The sequence below is a fragment of the Spinacia oleracea genome, chromosome 1 (genome assembly GCF_020520425.1).
Source record: "Spinacia oleracea cultivar Varoflay chromosome 1, BTI_SOV_V1, whole genome shotgun sequence".
In the NCBI taxonomy this organism is placed as follows: Eukaryota; Viridiplantae; Streptophyta; class Magnoliopsida; order Caryophyllales; family Amaranthaceae; genus Spinacia; species Spinacia oleracea.
This window is the reverse complement of record NC_079487.1, coordinates 101,422,493-101,445,627: the sequence shown is the minus strand read 5'-3', so window position 1 is coordinate 101,445,627 and position 23,135 is coordinate 101,422,493. Positions and strand designations below refer to the sequence as shown.

The window sequence follows — 23,135 nt, the reverse complement described above, 5'->3', positions numbered from 1 at the left end:
ATACCAAATCAAAGTACACAATTGCATTTGTTAGTAGATGATATCATGGAGGATGAAAAGATCGAAGGAGAAGCACGAAGTAGCGACCATCAATTCAAGAACCACTTACTCAACAAAGGTAAGTCCACACAACTCATAAAACCCGTAGTTTCTTTTAGAGAAGCTGTTCAACAATCAACCCAATGGTTTGATGAAGCAAAAAACATAGTGATGCACTCAAAGGAATGGAATGAGGAGAATGAAGATATCGCCCCAGAAAGTAATTAAGTTGGTAGTCCAATTTGATAAAGAAACGCTATCTAGGTTAAGGCATCCATGGAAATATACTTTAATGGGTAAGTGTTTGGGTTTAAATGTTAGATTATCCTTTATGGGAACTAGGGTTAGAGCTATGTGGAGAATTAAAGGATCATTGGAAGTAATTGATGTAGGGAAAGGAGTCTATTTTTACAGATTTTCGACCGAGGAGGATTATGAAAAAGCTTTATTTGGTGGGAAACCCTATCCGGGTAGATTATGCAACGGATAAGGAAGTGCTATCTTGCATTGCCAAGTTAGTAGGAAACCCTATCCGGGTAGATTATGCAACGGATAAATTAACCCGAGCTAGATACGCTAGAGTTTGCATTGAGGTTCATCTGGACAAGCCTTTGATTACTAAGGTTTGGGTGGGAGGAAACTGGCAAATGATAGTTTACAAGAATATAGACACTTTGTGTTTTGAATGTGGCATAATAGGTCATATTAAGCAAAATTGTTTAAACAATAAACATTTGCATGGTGTTCAACATAATCACGATACCAACAATAACAATTCGGAAAACATCACTCCTACCCAACAGTCTCCTAACATGGAAACGACCCCATCTTATCGCATAAATAACGAGAGAACTTTAGAACACACGGAGGAGCATAGTTATGGTCCGTGGACCTTGGTAACCAATAGAAGAACCACAAAACAAAGGTCGGATAATTATAATGGAAAATTAATGGGAGTTGCCTCGAACAATTCAAGAATAAATGATTATGGGAAGAAAACCAATTCTACGGCAAATAAATCTAAACCAAATACTATTCTAACACACAAAACAGATAAAAACCTTTCTTCTTCCCCAATTGCCCAATCCAAATTCCCCCTGCTTTCGACCAATAATAACTTTGCTGCTTTGAATACTGAAGCAAATTTATTGTCTACATTAACAAGAAATGAAAATGAAGAGAACAGTAGTTCCCAACACGTGGTTCGCGGCTCGAAACAGTTGGATGCTCCAACATTGGTCAGCCCAACTTTAGACCTTTCACCTTCCTTTTCTAAAAAATCTTTAAGTATCCAAAAGGCTTCAGAAAAACACCCTCACTCCTCTTCTTCTCCAGTGTTTTCTCTCTCCTCCTTCAAACAACTTTCTTCATCTTCTCTTCTTCTTTCTTCCAATAGAGTCGGATCAATCACAGAAATCACCGACCAAGGGAAACAAAATACCAGTGATAACTACTTATCAAAGGAGACCTCAAGAAATCAGGAAACGGAAAGACTATTGCAGGATTCCAGTGAACATTCAGGCGACATTACCGGAGGATCCGTGGGAATTGAACTCATCCAAAACTCTGAATCTGTTCCCAACTTCTCCGACATTGACATGCATGACAAAGAGGATTCCACCGGCAACGCTGGGGGAACTTTGAAGCGGCCTAAGAACTCTCAACTCTCTCAATTACAAAGGCCTACCCTACACAGATCCAAATGCGACCAGGAATCGGAATTGGGAGAAGGGCCCAAACTCGCCGATTGCGGTGGGGCCAAGGCAGAGCTCGGGCAGCAAGAATTGGGTATTTGGACCACCAACTCGAGCACCGGTGACAAGTCGACAACTCCTATCTCCAGTTCCAAGAGGAGTCCCAATCGTTCCTTTGCGGTTCGAAACTCAAGGACAAGATATGGGTCACACAGAACGCCTTACAGCCATGTACATCACCAGGGAGGAAGTGGTGGGGGTCCAAATTCAGGCGAAATTTTGGAATCCTGTGCTAAGTCAGAGACAGATCTTCACTTATCTCACGCCGATCAAAGTGGAGGACATTCCATTGACATGCAAACCCCAATTTTGGAAGGATTGGGAGAATTATTGGGTCCATTACCCTCTAGACCCAATTAATCCTTATCGCAAGAATCTATCTCTTCAGCGTCCTGATTTAAAAATGAAAATATGTATGTGGAATGTTAGGGGAGCTTGTCGCGATCTTTTTAAGGCACATGCAAAGAAAATTGTTAATTCTCAGCATCCAGACATTTTTATCTTTTTGGAGACGAAATCTGATGCTTCACGGGGAAGGGATGTGATGAACTACCTCAATTATGATGCATGCAGGACTATTCGCCCAGTAGAAAAAAGAGGTGGTATTTGGGTATTTTGGAAGAAGACAGTTGATCTGATTGAGTTTGATGCGGAGAACAACCACTTTCATTCCCTTTTTCGTTTCAAAAATTTGGGGAAAGAGGCCTTGGTCACGGGGATGCATGCTCCGTCTACTTCAGCAGCTAGACACAAATATTGGAGGAACATGCAAGCTGATCTTCCTCCCCCAAACACTTCGTGGTTGGTGCTAGGTGATTTAAATGAGGTTACTAATCAATCAGAGAAGAAGGGAGGGCGTCAATTCAGACCGTCTCAGTGCTCGGACCTGGTCAATTTCATGGATGCAGGAGGGTTGGTAGACATCGGCTATAATGGGTGTCCTTACACTTGGACTAATGCCCGTCAAGGTATGGAGTTGATTCAGGAACGGCTTGATCGTGCTTTAGTTAATTCGGAATGGCTTAACACTTTCCCTTTCACTAAAGTTCATCATCTACCTCGTACATATTCTGATCATTCCCCTATTTTAATTTCGCTTACGCACTCTTTTAGAACAAGTAATTACCCTTTTAGATGTAAGGAGGTTTGGTTAACTCACCCAGAATTTTCTACATATTTTGTAAATAATTGGATGCCCCCTAACGAAGATTTCCTAAAAGGGAGAGACAATTTCAACAAGACCATAGGAAATTGGAACTACAATATTTTTGGAAACCTGAGGAAAAAGAAAAATAATCTTTTGGCGCGAATTAATGGAATTCAAAAAGCTTTGAGTAATCATTATTCAAATTTTCTGTTTCACTTAGAAGCTGATCTCATCAATGAGCTTAATGATATTTACAAAAAGGAAAGAATTATTTGGGCTCAGAAATCAGTTATTAATTGGAGAAAATTTGGAGATTTTAACACCAAATATTTCCATACCATAGCAAAAATAAAAAAATCTTCTGGAAAAATATTAACTTTAAAAAATGAATTAGGACTATGGATTACTGATAATGATGAATTAAAAGCCTTAGCTACTAATTATTTTGCTAAATTATTCACCACTACTCATACTTATGGTATCCTCAATAACAGAAATAAAAATGTCTTGAAATTACTTGAGAAAGAAAAAGTAGCTTTGGAATCGTGTGTTTCTTTGGATGAAGTACGGAATAATCTTTTTAATATGGCACCAATCAAGGCTCCGGGGCCGGACGGTATTCAACCGATTTTTTTCCAAAAACATTGGAATGATTTAGGCCCCACTATTTTTAAGTTTTGTAAGGATTGTTTTACCAACGGTTGTATTCCTAAGGAGATTAATTACTCTTACATCGCTCTAATTCCAAAGATTTCTGCCCCCTCTTTTATTACTGAGTTTCGACCAATAGGACTATGCAATACTCCCTCCGTCCCGGAATACTCGACCCGGTTTGACCGACACAGAGTTTAAGGGACTTAAATTGACTTATTTAATTTAATAGGTAGTAGTTGATAGTGGAGTATTATTTTAATGTAGTTAGTGGGAGGTGGGTTAAGAGGTGGGGTTGGGGGAGAGTATGAGTTGAATTTTTAATTATTTTTTGTATGGAGTAGGGGGTAGGTGGGTTAATAGGGGTGGAGTGAGAAATAATATAATATTGTTAGAATATTTCCATTTTTAGAAACAGGTCAAGTATTAAGGGACGGTCCGATAAGGAAAACAGGTCAAGTATTCCGGGACGGAGGGAGTACTATTTATAAGATTATTACGAAGATCATTTCTTCTAGGTTGAAGCTAGTCTTAGGTCGAATTGTAAGCCCTTTACAATCAAGTTTTATCAAAGGTAGGGGGATAGAGGATAATGTGATTTTGGTAAAAGAAATGGCTCATCATTTCCACAAAGCCAAAAAAAGAAATAAAATTATGGCGTTAAAATTGGACATTTCAAAGGCTTATGATAGTTTGGAATGGGATTTTATTCGGGACACTTTGGTTTATTTTGACTTTCCCAATAAGATTATTAATTTAATAATGTCTTGCATTACTTCTCCTGTAATTTCAATACTTTGGAATGGTGAAATTTGTGATAAGTTTACCCCGTCAAGAGGTATTCGTCAGGGTGACCCTCTTTCGTCCTATATTTTTGTTTTATGTCTTGATAGGTTATCTTCCATGATTGAAGAAAAAGTGCAATCTGGTTCTTGGAAACCAATAGCTCTTACTAAGACTATCAAAATGTCTCATGTTTTTTATGCTGATGATGTGTTTCTATTTAGTATAGCATCCATTGACAATATGCATAGTATCATGGATACTTTAGATTCGTTTGGAGATATTTCTGGCCTTAAAATCAGTATGACCAAATCCACCTTGATTTTCCCTCGCACCCTTCATGATTCCATTAGACAGGATATTGCTTCCACCTATGGATTTAAGATTTCTTCATGTTTTGGAAAGTACTTAGGAGTGGACATTCGCCCCAGTAAGCTAAAACTTAGTAACTACCTGTCCCTTCTTGATAAATCCACCACTAAAGTAAGAGGTTGGCAAGCCAAGCTTCTAAACATGGCAGGACGAAGTACTTTAATCAAATCTGTCCTTAATTCTCAACCCCTTTATGTCATGCAAACCAATCTGCTTCCGGCTTCTACTATTTATGAATTGGAAAAATGTACTAGGAAATTTTTGTGGAATAAACCAGGCCAAAATAGATACATGTCCCGTCTTTCTTGGGAAAAGATCACTTCTTCTGTTGCTTATGGGGGTCTTGGGATTAGACGTCTAAAAGAATGGAATTTAGCTTTTATGGCTAAATTAGGGTGGGCCATCCTCACTAAGCCGGATAAGCTATGGGTTAAATTGTTTAAAGAAAAGTATATTAAAAGATCAAATTTTATGGATTGCATTAGTAACGGAAATCAGTCTCCTCTTTGGAGGGACATTCTCAAGGGCCGTAGTGTACTTCAAAAAGGTCTAATCATTAACATCGGGAATGGTTAGAATACTTCATTATGGTATCATCAATGGGTTGGGGACGCTCCTTTATACACTCTTAAAGAGATTATATTCCAAATTCAAAAGCTCATTGGTTTGTAAGCAAAATTATTCGAAATGGGAAATGGTATTTAAAGGATATAGAACATCTTCTTCCCACTCATATTCAACATCAAATCCTAGCTTATCCTCTTTCTACTACAGATAAGGAAGAAGACTTCATTAGATGGAATTACTCTAAAAACGGAACCTTTAACATCAAATCAGCTTATTTCTGTCAAATACATGATCCCTTTGCTCATAATATTAAGATTAAAAACTTTTGGAACTCTATTTGAAAAATCAAAGTGCCTTACAAATATAGAATGTTGTTATGGAATTGCAGGCATGAAATTCTACCTGTAGCACAAAATTTGAATACATTAATACCAGCTATAAATCCAGTTTGTTCTAGATGTCTTTCAGAAAATGAATCCCATCTCCATCTTTTCAGAGATTGTGCTCAATCCAGTATCTTATGGTCCTTTATCTTTCAAAGGATATGGAGGAATGACAAGTTCGATTTTACAAGGTTTTATAATACTAATTGGAAAACATGGATTGATTTTAATTTATCTTGTTCCATGAATTGGAGGGTTATTTTGCTGTTGGCATCTGGCACATATGGAAGTCAAGAAACATCACAGTTTTCGAATATAAAATGAGGAATTGTTTTTCTCTTTATAACCATTTCTTTGTGGATTGGAAAAGCACTAACTTTATTCTGCAGGGAAAGGAAATGTCTCAGGTACAGGAAGCTGGAGTTTTCAAGATTGATTGGATTCCACCAAAGCAAGATTTTATGAAGCTTAATGTAGATGGTGCCTGGAAGTCTGCAACTGAAGCTGGGGGAGGAGGTGTTTTCAGAAGACCTAATGGATCATGGTTTGTTGGATTTTCCAGCAAATTCAATGTTAACTCTCCACTGGCTGCAGAACTCTATGCTTTGCGTGAAGGCTTGATGATTGCTAAGGACCTAAAATTTGACAAATTAGAAGTGGAAACAGATGCCATTCAGTTGAAGTTAATGCTCAATGATATTCCAGAACAGGCACATCATGAGTTAGGTCCTGTGCTTAGAGAAGTGGCTCAGTTGTTGGGCCAGAACTGGATTGTTTCCTTTTCTCATATTCCTCGTTTCTGCAACAAGGTTGCTCATGACTTAGCTTCTCACTCCATGGTTATGGCAGTGGGCCACAAACTTCATTTCATTATTCCAGCTTGTGCCAAGGAGCATTACTTCAAAGAATTTGATTCTTGTGTCCGAAGGCAAGCTGCCATGGAGAGGAACTTGGTTCAATCAGCAAGCACTACAACACAGTCTTTGAGTACTTTTGCTGCATCTTCTTCAGCATCTGAAATCGTTTTTGGATCAATTGTGTCAAACATCAAACAGGCTTTGGAAGGGACGAGAAGCAAGGGTGCTGAGGTTCAGGGGAAAGGAAAGGGTAAAGTTTTTGAGTCTTTCGTTGTTGGTGGTTCAACAGTCTCTAACCCAATTGAGATTGTTGAACTGGAGGATGGTGAAGTTTCCAACAACTAGTATCTTTCGTAGCAGTGCATATTTTGGAACAACGCATGATCTTCAAGCTAGTGCTTTGGCGTTCGTATCTTTTGGGTAGTATGTTTATATATAGATTTCTTAATTATCGGATTGGTAAGTATAAATATGGATATTTAGGAGTGAAGTATCCCTTTTTGACAAGTTTTTGCGTACGAGGGGGATTTAGGTTGCTTAGGAATCAGTTCGGGTAGGATTGTGTTGTCTTTGGCCTCAAAAGTTGAGGATTTTATCCGAATATTCCTAATTTCTAATTAATATATTTTCGTCGGTTTGCGTTAAAAAAAATGTTGTTATCCCCTCTTCCTCGCACTAACGGCAAGGTTATGCGGCACACCCAAGTCTCGGGAATTTGGTTGGAAACAAGCCGAGTGTACGGTCGCAGCCCAAGACCAAGTGGGCGCACAGAATAAAAAAGAAGCTGACCACTCCTTTCTAACCTTGTGGGCTTCCTTGCTTAGAGGCCTTAGCCTTATAAGGCCCAAATCCAAATAACCCAAGGTCTATTTTTCTTGAGCTTAAAAACCCCATTTTAATTCCTTTGCACAATTGATATTCGATAAATAACCCAAATCATCAATCCAGAATTAGAGGATTTAATTCACAAAAAATAATTTCATAATTTAAAAAGTTAATCAAAATATTTTAAAGGTTACAAAATAATTGGATAAAAGTACACCAATGTAAAATAAATTTATTGTAAACCAGGTGCATACAATAAACTTATATGATAGGAAAAATATGAACTTATTGGAGATGGTTAGATGCAATTGAAACTTATTCAACCTAATTAGATATGATTGCAAGAGAGAAAACTGAAGAATATTAGACCTGATTTGGACCTATTAATTGAAAATTACCTAAATTTAAGATTTGTTTGATTCAACTGAATTTGAATGAAATTAACTTATCTAGATTATTTTTGCAGAAAAGAACCTTATTTATATGTTAAATTGTATGGAAATGAACTTATTTTTGCTGATAATATCTAAACTTATTTTTATTGAAATAAGTTGGAAAAAAGACACACTTATTAACCCCAAACTTATTTTTAAGATGAAAAGAACAGAGGAAGTCCAAATACATGTCTGGCATGTATTTGCAAAAACATGCCAACCCCAAATAAAAAGGTAAATATAAATGTTAAATATTTTTTGGGGGAAATGTATAACGGAATTGTAAATTTGTAAAACGGGGTGGTGATTTGGCATTGCTGAGTTGGTATTGGTATTACAAAAATGGTATTGGTATTACAAAAATGGTACTAAACTATTTTTAAATGAAATTCATTTTCCTTAAATGGTACTCGTTTTGTACTAAATTTTATAAAGTGGTATTAATATCACAAAAATGGTGCTAAATATTTTAAAATGGTATTCATTGATGGCACGTTGGCAAACACACCTCAGTAACGGGATCCAAGTTGGCAAACGGGGTTGACTATTCAACAATTTCAAAATGGCTGAGAAATTACAAACAAGCCCATGACATGTATTTCATAATACATGCCTGGCTGCAATTTTGACGCCCTCAAAAGAACATACACACGAAATTCTTTAGGAGAACACATAAGTACAATATGACATCAAATAAACTGTACGGAGTACTTGAATTCTATCAAGTTAAATGTGCAAAGGAAGAATTTTATTTTTCACAACAAATTATTTCATTCATAAAAGTCATACGGATATTATGTAAAAATAATAATTAAATCTAACAAATACACGACAATTAAATTAAATATTTTCTCTTTTTTCGGAAATATCGCACCATTATATATATACTTCGTACACTATTCACACTACGACTTTGACCATTTTTTGTGATTCGTACGTAAGAAAATTGTAGTGGGGTCATTTTAGATTTGTATCGATATATATTTCTGATTATTAATCTTTTATAATATTTACTTTCACGTGAGATATGTGTTAAAGAACTAAAAGTCAACTAAGGTGCGATATTTCCGAAACGGATGAAGTATAAACTTTTCCTTTCATCAAAACTAATGCTATGCCATTGTTAGACTGTCCTATCAACAAATTGAAAGGCAAGGAAAATGAAATAAATGAGATTAATAGTAATAAGAAGAGGGAATTAATTAAGATGATAAAAACAAGATGGTCCCATATATAAAATAGAAAACGCTCCTCTCCACTTACTGACTAGCCTTCGATTTCAAAGAAGATGAGTATTGATCACAAACACAGGCTGTTTAAAAAGTGTTTTGGTCACAAAAATAATGCAAAGTGTTTGTTGATTCCTCAAATCACATGGCCGGCCTTCTTGTATTCTCAAAACTCAAAACTCAAAACTCAAAAGCTATCTGACATCTTCTCACATGCTTTGCCTCCTTCCCCTCACATGGCCTGCTTCTTTCCTATATTCCCTTTCTGTTCCCTCTTTACCTAATCACACTCAATACATATATTGTCCGTCAAATAGGTCGTATCTCGTGTACAAGGCTCTCGCTGTATAATACAGAATCTGAAAATATTCAAATATACACAATCTTACGCGTATTTTCATTAAAAAAGTTATTTTTTGAAATTGATCTCATCGTAACATAACAAGTAGTAACTAGACACCTAACCAGATTCTCGATGTATAATGCATAATCTGGAAATTGTTCAAATATACACAATCTTAAGCTTATTTTCATTAAAAAGTTCATCTCGTAACCTAACACATAGCAACTAGACACTTAACCACTATATCAAACTAAGACCTTTAAATCATCCAACCCACACAAAATATTAAAAAAAATTCCAAGCATCTCGATCGGTTTCTTACAAGTTACAACTAACATGCACTAACTAAATAATTAAGTATGCTTTTTTTTCTTTAGGCTTAGTTGATACATGTATATCACACGAGTTATAAGTCTGTTATGTATGTAAGTACAACTTAGATACTCTGCATAAAATATTATCCGATTATAATTGGTGAGGACGATGAATAACGGCAGCCAATGCAGTGCATTGGAGGTGCCTGTAGCAAGTAATCAAGTGGTCGTTGGTAAGCCCGGCGGCTTGCATGAAGGACTGGACCGCAGACGGACCGACGGTTCGGAACCCTCGTCTCACCATGTTTTTACTAATGCTCTCGGACTTGGATGTCTTGACTGGGATTTTGTACGAAAACTTGTATTGAGGAGAAATAGGTTTGTTGTTGTTTATGAATCCCCAAATGTACTTGTCGAAAGAACCAAATTCCCTTTTGATCTGCAAAAAATTACATACTATTATAAGTTCACAAAATATTCGTATCAGACCTGTTAGAAAAAATCAGACCATACCAGATAAAAATTAATAAAATCATATCAGACTCGGTAGAAGAGAACAAAACCGTAGTATAATGAATACTCCCTCTGTATTTATTTAAGAGATACACTTGCCTTTTTCGGCCGTATTTATTTAAGAGATACACTTTTCATTTTTAGTAACTTATCAACCCCAACATCTAATTAAATAATATATCTACACCCCACCCCCACCCCTTACTCCCTAAAATGACATGGTCCCCACATATTTTTCTTATTAAAATATCTACTCAACCCCACTTGTTTTATTACTTTATTTCATTTAATTATTTTTTTTAATACCCGTGCCCGTCCAATTGTATCTCTTAAATAAATACGGAGGGAGTAAGATATAAAGGAAATAAATAATTAAATTGGTGATTCTAACTGCTGTACCGTTGTAATGTAGACAGGGGACCTATACTATAGTATAATGGCATTTTCTTTCCTAATACGCTTTATCAGTTTCTTATCCTAAAGTTGTGGCCCAATAGATTCTAGTCTCGTCATTCCTTTACATTTTGTGAATAATAAACAAACCAACGATTTTTTGCACCCTACAATATTAATTTGGCACGGCCGTGGAAGGAACAGTTTTTTGTGCTCTATGTATACTACGTGTTGTGTTAAAATCAGTTTCTTAAAAATATAGGATTATGTATAATTCTTTGCTAAGAAAAGAGATGAAATACAATATAGGATGCTGACACCTTAACAAATTGCTATGGGGTGCTAATTCATACCCTACTACGTGGTAGATTTTAACTTGTTTAAATAGGGTGTTTTTTCAGAACTCGGATAAATATCCAATAAGAATAACTTTTTTTATTAGCTGAACTGAGGATCTTTTAGTTTATCCGTCTATATATAAATACTAGCTAGTGTTTATATACACGTGACATTTTATATGAATATTTCAATTTTATAAAAATAAATGATATATGAAATATGTTACTTAGATAAATAAAATTCTAAATAAAAGGAGTTACTCCGTACTTTTTTCTAGAAATAAATGAATTTTTTTTTTTTCCATTTAAATAAATTTAGCTCATTGATATGGGTTTAATCGATATTTTACAAGGGAACATTAAAAGGTTAAATACTATATCCTTCAAAAAAGTTAAATACTTCGTAGGTTCCCTTATATCTATAATTTAGATAATTTGTGAATATATTGAAAAGAAAGTTTAGTACATTTTGATGTTAATAAGTTTAGCACTTTTTGAGTAGAAAAATCTAAACTTCACATCATTTCTGTGTGCAAACTACTCCGTAATTATTTATTTTTGCATTATATTATACTATCCCTCTTAAAATAAACGAAGTATTATTCTGCATGGAATGTTAGTTTGTGTGGGTTATGGTTGCACATGCATCATAACTTCAATGATAACAAACAGATTTCCATAAATATCTTGTTCATGCACAAAGTATTAAAATACGAGAGTGATGGATAGCTCAGTTGGTTAGAGTTTTCATCCCGGTTCCTAGTGATCCTGGGATCGATTCTCATCCCCGCCCTTGTGGCTCATTCGCACAAAAAAAACAAAGTATCAAAATACAATTGCACATTTGCACCATGTTCATTGTCCAACCTTTTATTTTATACCCCCTCTATGATGAATAGTAGTTATATTGCCCCCCTAATTAATTTAAATCACATGAAAAAGCTCCATATAATAATTAAAAGCTCCATATAATAATTTATTAATCTAATCATATTCTTTGTCATTATAATAATGATAAATACAAGTTGTGACCTTGTGTGAAAATTAATTAGCGGTTAGCTGTTTTGACTAACTGTTAAATATTAGTTTGTTTAACTAGCTTGTTGAATGAGTTACTTGTGTAAATTAGCTATTAGCTGAAAAACTATCACTTTACACCCACTTCTTCAAACCTCTAATTTGAAAAACTTTTATATTGAGATTTTTCAAAATTAGTTTGATCATCCCAAAACTCTCCAAACCAACACTCCTTTTCGCTTTTTGAAATATCAATCCTCCAATTGAGAAAGCTGTATATTGAAGTTTTTCATATATTTTTAATCATCCCAAAACTCTCCAAACCAAACACTAAATAGGCAAACCTTTAATTGAGAAAGTTTTTATATTAAAGATTTTCAAAATTAGTTTTATCATCCCAAAACACTTCAAACCAAATCTCCAAACTATTTTTTAAAATAGTCAAACCTCTAATTTACGTCACAATTTTTTTTCCTCCAAACTCTCATAACTGAACACCCATTAATCCATTATACATCGACATGGAATCCGAACACATGGGGCATAACGGTCAGCTATCAAGTACAAAATGCGCCATTAATCCCTCAACACTCAAGAGTTATCCAAAACATTAATTAAAGACGAAATGAAAAAATTAGATAAAAAATGCAAAAAAGTGATCATATTTCATTATAGGATATTTATCTAGCACATGGTGCAGTCCTTGAGTCTGGTCTACCAAAATTTATGATTGATTTTCATACCATTTCATTCATTAACGATTCATGTCAACAAATTCAATCATTATATCTTCAAAAAGGTGATGATAAAGGTCGCAAGTTAATTGGTATATATAGGTGTCACGTAAGCTATGCGTCATCAAAATATTTTTTACTATCAATGTAATATTTTTACTATGAAAATATGTAAAAAGGTATTCGATATATAAAAGGAAATAAATTAGAATATTAAGATTTTCCTACCTTTTTTTGAAACATGTATAATAGATTATATAAGTTAAATATTTCATGTATCATTGTGACAAGGCTTAAAGGTCGCATGTTGCGACCTTTATCATTTTCGCTTCAAAAATATTCCCTAATACTAGATCGTAAATTTGGTTCATTACTCTTTCAGATTAACGTGATTATTAATTCCGAAGATTAAATGGAGATTGTCAGATTGTTGGTTTAATTAATTACCTCCAAAATACGTTTGGCGTTGTCAACAACTGCTCGGACTCTACTAATCTCAAAAGCGTATTGCGTAGTGATTGAAATAATCTGTTTTTCTGTCAAGTTGGCCACAATTTCTGCATCAAATCCTGAAAATGCATCCCTGAAAAAGGAAATTTTACTGTTAGTTAAACATTGCTATTTCAAGTATCCTATCATCTTTGAAAAAAAGTAAACCCATGTTTATTACCTACTACAATTAGAACTAGAACTAGCTTCTTTTATTTTATTCTTTTGGAACAACCTATAACTAGCTACTCTACTTTATTCTATAGCATGTCAACATAGCCGTTAAAATTTAAAAGCGTTTATGTGAATTACAAACTTTTATATAACTATATAATAAGACAGTTTTACACAATATATTACATTGGTGTCATATAAGGTAAGTAATGAAACCAATTAATTATAGTGCTTAAATCAATTAGTCAAACACTATAGTCAATTAGTTAAGCAATAAAACAAATTAGTTAAGCAATATAACCAATTAGTTAAGCAATCAAAGTGGTTTTTTCGGTAAGACGGTCTTACACAAAAGTTGCTGCATGTGAATTGAATACTTCTGCGGTTCTTTTTTAGTTGCAATGTTTCTATTTTAGTATGTTTATTTTTAGTTGTAACCTTTTTATTTTTGACAAATTTACCTACTTGACCTTACTAAACTACTTTCATCTATATTCAGTAACCTGCATTTTTCCTTTAATATATATGAAAATGGATTATGGATGTAATTTACTACCTATTGACCCATTACATTGCAAAAATTAAGTCGAACAGTAAAAGTTACAACTAAAATCGAACTGATGGAATATATATACTCAATTTAGCTATTATTCTTTACCTTTTTTAAGAAAAACATCACATGAAAGTGGTACCAAAATAACATAAATATGGTAAACAAAAAAATGGTAGCTAGAAATGATTAGTAAAATGAAGCAAAAATATATAGGCATAAAATTATAGAAAATAGGATGTAAAATGTCACCTATAATGTTGACGTCTCCTTAAGATGGATGTCCAATCAGAACCAACTTGTGCACCGCTTAGTACTAACAACTCAAACAACATCCTAAATGCAAAAACACCCAACAATATTACACAATTACTATGTGTTACAATCATCATCAATTAATATACAAATTTATAGGAAACCATATAATTTATTATGATAGCTTAGCTTACTTGTCATCATGAACTGGTACTCCCCATTCCTCGTCATGATAAGCAACAAAAAGTGGATCTAGATTCGGAGAATGATACACCATATTAATTTATTTATTATTTTTTATCAAAAAAAATTAATTAATTTATTATTTTAGCTCATATTTAGTTACATAATAACATTAATCAAGTAGTAATTGAAATGGTTAGACATGGCCCACGATCGCAATTAACCATCGGGTAGAGAGAATACACGTACTTTATAAGATTAAGATCGTCTCTAATAATGGATTAAAATGAAGAAAAAGTGTTGCTAAAGAGAGCCCCATATACATGTCAAAGAAAATGACAACCATTTTTATTTTTTATAAATCTTCTTAAAATATTTTTTTTCCTCTACAAGAAAATTTTGTGAAAAAGTAAAAAAATCTAAAAAAAAATAAAGAAAATTAAAAAATTAAAAAAAATAAGGACTCCCATTGAAAAATAAAAGCAATAATGAAAGGTTTTTTTAGCCTAAGAGCAAGATTAATGCTAGTATAAGCTAAGACTTTCATGTCATCTTTTTTTTAATTTTAATTTTTTTTTCAATTAATCAGATTCTTGTTGAGACCCTCGTACTCATTCAAGACTCCTCAAAGTTATGAAAATAATAAAATAAAAAAGAATAAATAATAATAATTAAGATTGAATGTACGGTTTAAACGTCTTAAGTAGAGTCTCGGAATTCCAAGACTCTTGCTCAAACATTTGTCATACTCTTCTACTTAAATGGGAGGTCTTAAGTTAATACTCAATAAAACTATTCCTCAGACTACCGCTAATCTAGCTTTAAGTACGTGAAGGCTCTCCCTCAAAAAAATAAAATAAAACCTAAGTGAAAGCTTATTAATGGTGATACTCTATGGAGTTTCAGTTTGATACTCGCAACGGTTTAATTGGACACGCTTGTCAATGCATAACTTTGACCATCAATATTTTCAATTATATATTATAAAAACTTATAAAATATTAATATTTTAAAAATATATATTAAGATGGAGCCAACAATATATTATATGCCAACACTTATTTTGATATACTATAAATAAAATTAGGTTCAAACTTCAGAGTGAATTATGTAAATAATGCAAAAAGTCAAATTATTACGAGTATTTCGAGATAGAGAGAGTATTATTTTTCACTTTTATACGGAGTATTTCATACAAAAATGTTACAGTTTTTGAAAAAATAAATAAAAAATGAAAATAATAAAGAAAGATTTTATGTGAAGGATTAGGACAGTGAGTATCAATTTCCGAACGGTAACTTTTGTGTAACACCGCCTTACCGGAAAGACCACTTTGATTGTTTAACTAATTTGTTCCATTTCTTAACTAATTAGTTTTAGTTCTTAACTTATTAGTTTAATTGTCTAACTAATTGGTTTCAGTGCTTAACTAATTAGTTTCAGTGCTTAACTAATTGATTTCATTTTTTAACTTATATGACACCAAGGTGATCTTTTGTATAAGATTGTCTTATATAAAAGTTTGTAATTTCCGAATTGGAGTAAATGAGTAATACTTGTTGAGTTGTTGGTGAAAGAATGATGTTAACTAAGCCTTGCTTGTTTGCTTCTTTTGATGTAACCATGAGTTACTAAAAGGTACACTATGTTTTTCCTCTAGTAACTAAAATCTAATTTCACAAGATCAAAAAGCCAAAAATTAATTGTCTCCAATTTTGAATTGTCATTTTCAAAACAAAGAAAACAAAGGGAAAACCAACAAAAAATAACCCATAAATCTTAATAATTTTCCAAAAACAAAAATAAGAAAACAAGTAATAATGATTACCAGAATTTGGAGTAACAGAGGTGCATCTTCTTTCATGAACAGGTGTTTCAGAAGTCTTGATATTACCCAAAGATTCAACTAATGGAGAAACTCTAGATTCAAACTTTGCAGATTTTGACCTTCCATAATGTGCAATTTTCATCTTTCTTTGAGCATGTTGAAGAGCCATTTGTTCTCTTCTCACAGCAGCTATACTACCAGGTGCCTCTGTAATCAAAGATGACGAATAACCCAGCAACATAGCCGGGTCAATGCCGCCGCCCATCGGGTCATACCCGTTATGGGCGGCGGCATTGTTGTTGTTATTAATAACACCCCATTTTTTAGATTTCTTTCTCTCCAAACTACTAACTGAACGCATGAGTGGAGGTTTGGGGAGGATGATCTTGTCCAAGCTAGAATTGAGGCCGTTATTCTCGTTCCCGCGTTTTATCGCGGGAGGCCTCGGCGACCTCAGTTTAGGGGAGGTCGGCGAGACTGAGGATAACGGCCTCGATTTAGTGGCGGCCCGTGATGGCGGGAGTGGTGGTGGTGGCGGGGGTGTTTTAGGGGCAAATTTTTTAAGGGAGTTACGACGTTCTAAGGTTGTTGTTGTTGGTACACGGTTACAGGTGGGCTGGAGAACGGCTCGCTCGTTAGAGGCGGAGGAGATCATCTTTGTACCAAGAGGACACATTATTGTTTGCTTGTTTGAGTTTGTAATGGTAGAGTAGAAGAGAAGGGGAAGTTAATTGTGTATGTTGAAAGGATTGAGAATAGTAAAAAGGGTGATGTTAAGGGAAAGTAATGTAATTGTTTGTAATAAGAGGGGAAGAGTATGGGAAGGCAAGATTGGTGAGTTTATATAGAAAGGGATGGAATAATGGATGGGTGGATGGATGACTTTATTAGGGACCAATAATATGGGAAGTTAAAATATTAATGGAGGAATGTGGGGTTGTGGGTCCATGGGTTTCAGATTACAGGAAGTTTGGGGCACATTTGTGTGCCATTGCAGCAAATTTAATGGCAATTGGCAAAGTGGCAATCACATCCTTTTTCTTTTTATTTTTTTTATTTCTACTAACATACGAAGTACTTCGTACTATTACATAAGACATCAATCACATGACCACAGTTTACTGGTTAAAAAAGTTTAAATGTTTTTCCTAGTTTAGATTTTTACAATAGACCTCTTTCCTAAAAGATCCCCATCTACTAAATTAGATGTCCGTAAAAGATTGTTAATATCCTGTTTAGTAATTCTTCTCACTTGTAATCCTTGTGTTCCCATTATTTAGGGTAAAAAGATAAGGTAATTATTCTTAATGAATTGGGATTTATAGGGCATATGAGGAGACAAATAGAAAAAGCAAGCGGAAATTAGACAACTAACTCATATGCTCAACCTTTTTAAGTTTTTTTCCACAAAATATTTTAATTACACTAGGAAAAGACAAAAAATGAACTCACATGTTTTTCTTTTGCCTTATCCCAAAAAAAAGTTCATCTTGAATAATTTTGAATTGTAATTATTGTCTTTGTGTTTGTATTTACTTCAATTAAAAAAAATGAAAAGAAAATAAACTTTCATGTCTTTCTCAAAACTTGGCAAACACATAAAAGAAACAAGTACTCCGTAGTAGTTTAGTAAAATAAATAAATTTAAAAAAATAATCAAAACTAGATTCCAAGTGGCAAGTGTTGCTTCATTTTGAGTAATTTTCCCCATGCTTGCTTAAACTTGTGCCACAATGTTGTTTGTTCTTGTGTTCATTTTGTGCCATATTGAGAAGAAAGTGTTGTTGATGTTTGTTAATGGTTACTTGTATGTCTTGTTTCGATGGCCACATTGCAAAACCCGCCTCTTTCATCGATTGTTGAAGCTTCATCCTATTCCCAATTATATGTAAACTACTGTCACAAAGAACGCCCAACCGTAATAAGACCTCTAGAGATAGGCATAATTGAAACTTTTGCAAATATTTTCTAGAACTAGGTCATGACTAAAGTTATATTGAACCATTTGGAAATTGAATGACACCGGCTCAATTACAATACACACATTGGAAGGAGAGACCATGTGGCATGCTTGAAAGTGAGCTGGATTAGGTTAGCTGAGCTTTAAGGAGATTTACTAGCTTGGAGCAAACTCTTTTATACTAATTCCATATAAATGACACAAGTAAATCTGAAAATTAGTTTAGAACACAACAATTATACAACCTATCAAGTTTAGTAAAGTCGATCCATTTTCACTACGACTTTACCACTTTAACTCATTAATCAAACCAAGAACATTCTGGAATAGAGATTATGCGATCAGAATAAATGGTCCATACTCTAATCCTTCAACTTAAGCACCACTTATTAATTCATACTCCTAAAATCAATAATCATACATGTACAGTCCGTGGAAAGTTTTTAAGCATTATTCATAAAAGTTGCTCAAAAAAAAAAAAAAAGGATTAAAAAAACAAAAAGGCTTACAAGGATGACATTCATCCTGGAGTATACAGATCCAAGAATTTCCAAGTCTGATGGCTGTTTTGAATGAGCTCATCAGGAGGTGATAGAATAACTACTACATTTCTAAAAGAAGGGAGCGTTGCTTTCGAATGCTTCTGCTTTTGATTAACAATAACTACGTGAAGATGTTTATATAATTGTTCGTTAGCAGCTACAATCACTGAGCCTAGTTCATCAGTGACAATACAATTCTGTGCTCTATAATTACACTGAAGCTTTACAAGAATGATGAGGTTGATAAATAATGATACAGCTTTGACTCAAAAAATTGGCTCATCTATGTACAACTCCTGCATATTGTTCACGGCATTCACAGCGTGCATTTCTTGCTACCAAGTCCAAAAGATGGAATTGATGGGCACTTACATCTGTCACGAAAATTGGAGGAAAATGGCTCGCTGGATATGCATTAGTCATCTATCTCATGAACCCAAACCAAATCTGCAGAGCATCAGTTAAATTGTCAGATGATAATTACTAACAATTAGTCAAGGGAAATTATATATTAGCAGATTCCCAAAAGTAACTAGTCTGTAAAACATATGCTGAACACCAATACACATTCGAAGATGCATCAGTTAAACAAGATACCGCTCAATTGGAGGAAAAGAACTTTGGTGCCCTATTTTGAGAATAAAGGAGATGCAAATGATTGTTCAAAACTTCAAACTAATGAGGAATAAAGCTTATGAGTGATAGAACATATATTGAGGAAATATGCTAGTTAATGCCCAGACGATCTACATAGAAGCTACCCATCGTACTAAGTTAAAAAAATGGAGTATTGAAGGGCCAAAAAGGACTCAAACATGGTATTTACTAATCTAGAGGCATGACAAGGTACCGAGAGAAGTGCTTTGGTGGGCAATGACGAAGAAGGGAATATGAAATACCATGTAAGTACATTGACCTAGGCACCTAGCCAAGGATATGTATTGAGATGTAAAAACAAATGAACTTGTGGAGTGATAGAGGATTTTCCTATAACTGGATTACACCAAAAATCTTCCATAATATCTTTCGTCTTCGCAAGAGTTCTGGATGAATTAGAAAGGCCTGCCCAATATGAGGCACGGTGGTGTTTTCTATTTTACGGATGATATTATTTTGGTGAATGAGACTGAAATTGAGGTTAATGTTAAGATAGAGTGATGGAAACAAAAAGACTAGAATCTAGAGGGTTCAGGGAGTAAAACAAACTACATAGAGTGCTGTTTTAGCATTTGAGGAGGCCAAGTTAAGATGTTGTGACACTGAATGATAAGGAGTTACCAATAATTAGTGAATGTTAATGTTTTAAGTACCTCAGGTCGACTTTACAAAGAAATGGAGACATTGAATAGGATGGTAACTCATAGAATAAAGTCATCGACTTGGTACTATACGACGAAAATTAGACCAACATTATTATATTTGGGCGTTTAGGAAGGAGCACGTTTTAAAGATGAGTGTGGCACAGATCCGTATGTTAAGATGAATCTGCACAACACCTTAAAGGAATATAATTGGGGGAACGTAGATATTTGCAGGAAAGTTGAAGTGGCGGATATTGATAATTTGGGAATGTGAGACGTTGATCACAAGATGCACCGGTTGGGAAGATAGAGGGTTGGGGTAATGGAGACAGAGGAAGGTCAACAATGATTTGGATTGAGGCAATTAAAAAGGACGTGGAGAAAGTGGGTTTGCAAGATAGCATAGCATTAGATAGGAGCAAGTTGAGGAGGAATAAACCAAATTTTTTCAGGTTTTTTTTTCCTGGTGTACTTTGAATTTTATTATTAATCATCTAAAACCATGTTTTCAAGAAATATTTCAAGATTCTGAGCCAAAGTTGAGCCACAATTTGTAATTATTTACTTTTACCGGCTATTCATAAAATGTTGATCACGAGCCATTTGGCCCTTCAAAAGAATGAAATTATATTTGGAATTGGTGAATAATTGGATGAGATTGAACTTGATATTTTGAAACCGAATTATTTTGGATTGGATTGAACTAGTCCCAAATCCAAACCAAACAGACACCCCTACCTTAAACCATACTTTCTTCGTTCCTAAATGTTCTACGGCTTCCACCCACTTTTGGTTTGGGCTGTCTCATAATTTTCTTTTTTTTGATGGCTTTCTTTCTTCCTAAACGTTCTACGGCTTCTACCCACTTTTGGTTTGGGCTGTTTCATTTTTATTTATTTTTTGATGGCGGGAGTAAATTTCTTTTAGTCCTTACTTAAAGAATTGACAGACTATCGAATAAAAAGTTACAACCCAGGATTATTAATTTCGCCACATGAAAACAACTTGATTTCCAGGCATCATACTTTTTAAACTTATATTACTCTCAAGACAATCAATTTCATAAACAAGATCAAACACTCATCCCCCCCCCCCCCCCCCCTCTTTCCTCTGTGAGATCGCACACAAAAGGACTTGAGAAATGGTCAGTCAAATTATTGGGGTGATGATCCGTGGTCTTTGCTCAAATGGCAGGGGCCTAGGAGGCAAGAATGGGGGAGAAGGGATACCTTCAAGTACAGCTTCAACAGCTGCATTTGGAATCAGGAGTCCCACAATTCGTTGGCTTTCTGTTGTTGTCTCTATACGCACAACACGAACCCGTCTATGACTCTGGCGGGCCTGTTGATTAAAATAGCACAGATAAAGTGTTATTCCTAAAAAATAAAATACATCATTCACAAAAAGTGCCTTTGTGCACAAAGTGTACAGAAACTGAGAGAATTGAGATAGTTTCAACAAAAACTATCAGTGTTTTTATATAAGTTACAACAGTAAATCAATGACCTTTATCTTGTTATAAAACCAGAAGCCAGTAAATGCAAAAATCTAGGGAATAAGATGCAAGCACATTCATGTTCCTAAAATGTGCACTAAATAGTTGCAAAACCTATAAAATTATTTGGCGAATTACAGGGTAACATTTAACATCATCATATTACAGGTTGGAATACACTCAATGATGGACTTGTAGTTGCTATGGTCTTCTTGATTGTTATGGCTACAATTTCCTTATGAAGTGTTTTGGAAGCATGGAATTCGCCAGAGGGAATGGGAATAATAAGGTTGGTTGAAAATCTACATCCCAGCAAAGGGAGAGGGGGATATGTTATTAGCTCGATCAGTCTAATTCAGAAAACAAAAATATTTTGCATCAAATCACTATTAATTTATCCAGAGTGTGCATAAAAGAAAGATACAGAATTTCTTAAGGGGAGATATATTACTATTTGGGAGTTACTGTTCTGTAACTCCCTACTTGCGCTCTTACAGCAAGTTACAGCAAAATGACAACCAAATTTCACTCACTGGACAAAGGAAAGAGGAGAGTTGAACAATTAGGTACCTGTTTTGACAGGGCTTTCTCAATCGCACTCCAAATTGGAAGGATTAAACCACCCAAAACATTTACTTCTTGCAGTCTTCTCCCCACAGTACAAAAGCTACCAACCTTGCAATTGGGGCCATGCATACACTGCAATAAAAAAAAAGAGAATATTAAAACAAGCACTTGTAACAGCTTTACCAATCACCATCCCTTTTCATCGTAGAATGAGTATATCTGACACCATATGATGCTGCAAGCATGAAAAGAAGTGGGCATGGCAGAGAACCATGCATCAAGCATTTGCAAGTAACAACTGTAAAGCTGTATCTCAACCACGCTAAATAATCACTTATTTACTCGAGTCCAACAAAGAAACACTTCGAATGGAAACACCACAGTGAAACAAGAATCACCTCTCTATCCTACATTCCTATAGACTCTCCCAATTATAAGAGGCCTCTAAATTCCAGTCACTCATTTCCATCCACAACATCCAAATGTCTTCTATTGCCTCCTCATGTCAGACGAATACTGCTGGAAATGCTGCATTAGAAACTTGAGCATGCCCAGTTAACAACGATAATAGCAAAATGCCCAGAAACTGGAAATGTTACTATTAGTTTAAGTTCCCCTAAACATGGTCACCCCAAAATGCCTCAATTTTCTACAGGACCTTAGCTTTACAGATATAACAGGAAAGTGGAAGTGAAATGGCAGAACACATGTTAAGAAGTGATAATACAATGAGCTAAATGAAAACACTCCAAAGAATCCCCCATCTAAACCCTCTAATAAAGAACGCTAAAATAATACTTCCTCCGTTCTTTTTTAAATGACACAATTATTTAGGCACGTTTGTCAATGCATGATATCAAATGTTGACATCTCTAACTATGGATAAGAAAAAATTATAAAAAGTTGATATTTAAAAAATACTTATTGAGACGAATCTAGTAAGACCCCAGACGACTATGTTTTTCCTTAAATATAAATCACAAAGTGAAGTTAAAGGGGGTTGTGTGAATAGTGTCATAAACCCAATTGTATCATGTAAATAAGAATGGAGGAAGTACTACACACCATTCAACATAACAAAAGCCTCGTGATTCCTCA

General features: G+C 34.5%; 3 protein-coding genes across 5 annotated transcripts in view; 1 reads left to right on the top strand and 2 right to left on the bottom strand.

Annotated features, from left to right (window-relative positions):
* Window positions 1–473: 473 nt before the first annotated feature.
* LOC130465567 (uncharacterized) lies at window positions 474–2,153 on the top strand. Its single transcript, XM_056834377.1, has 2 exons — window positions 474–1,375; window positions 1,436–2,153. Exons 1-2 carry the CDS (start codon window positions 474–476, stop codon window positions 2,151–2,153), a joined length of 1,620 nt encoding a protein of 539 aa, XP_056690355.1.
* A 7,397-nt stretch (window positions 2,154–9,550) lies between these two features.
* On the bottom strand, window positions 9,551–17,028 carry LOC110803265 (uncharacterized). Its single transcript, XM_022008763.2, has 5 exons — window positions 16,173–17,028; window positions 14,356–14,413; window positions 14,159–14,242; window positions 13,141–13,276; window positions 9,551–10,137 (listed from the first exon to the last, which is right to left on the bottom strand). Exons 1-5 carry the CDS (start codon window positions 16,846–16,848, stop codon window positions 9,850–9,852), a joined length of 1,242 nt encoding a protein of 413 aa, XP_021864455.2. The 5' UTR covers window positions 16,849–17,028; the 3' UTR covers window positions 9,551–9,849.
* Window positions 17,029–18,501: 1,473 nt separating this feature from the next.
* Window positions 18,502–23,135, bottom strand: part of LOC110803276 (protein FORGETTER 1) — a 32,014-nt gene continuing 27,380 nt past the window's right edge. For 2 of the 3 annotated variants that reach the window (XM_022008773.2, XM_022008774.2), the window contains exons 30-32: window positions 22,041–22,169; window positions 21,205–21,316; window positions 18,502–19,121 (exon numbers count right to left, since the gene is read on the bottom strand). In XM_022008773.2, coding sequence (XP_021864465.1) covers window positions 19,090–19,121; window positions 21,205–21,316; window positions 22,041–22,169 — 273 coding nt within the window. In that variant the 3' untranslated portion in view covers window positions 18,502–19,089. Of the gene's footprint in view, window positions 19,122–21,204; window positions 21,317–22,040; window positions 22,170–23,135 lie in introns of those variants that run through there. The other variant, XR_008928487.1, reaches the window with a different exon arrangement.

What these genes read in the sequence shown, in the direction of transcription:
- LOC130465567 (XM_056834377.1), top strand. Translation starts at nt 474, where the DNA reads ATGAAAAAGCTTTATTTGGTGGGAAACCCTATCCGGGTAGATTATGCA. An exon ending in CACTCCTCTTCTTCTCCAGT is followed by an intron (nt 1,376 to 1,435) that starts GTTTTCTCTCTC and finishes TTCTTCCAATAG; the next exon opens with AGTCGGATCAATCACAGAAA.
- LOC110803265 (XM_022008763.2), bottom strand. Translation starts at nt 16,848, where the DNA reads ATGTGTCCTCTTGGTACAAAGATGATCTCCTCCGCCTCTAACGAGCGA. An exon ending in GTACCAGTTCATGATGACAA is followed by an intron (nt 14,243 to 14,355) that starts GTAAGCTAAGCT and finishes TTTTGCATTTAG; the next exon opens with GATGTTGTTTGAGTTGTTAG. An exon ending in AGGAGACGTCAACATTATAG is followed by an intron (nt 13,277 to 14,158) that starts GTGACATTTTAC and finishes TTCCTTTTTCAG; the next exon opens with GGATGCATTTTCAGGATTTG.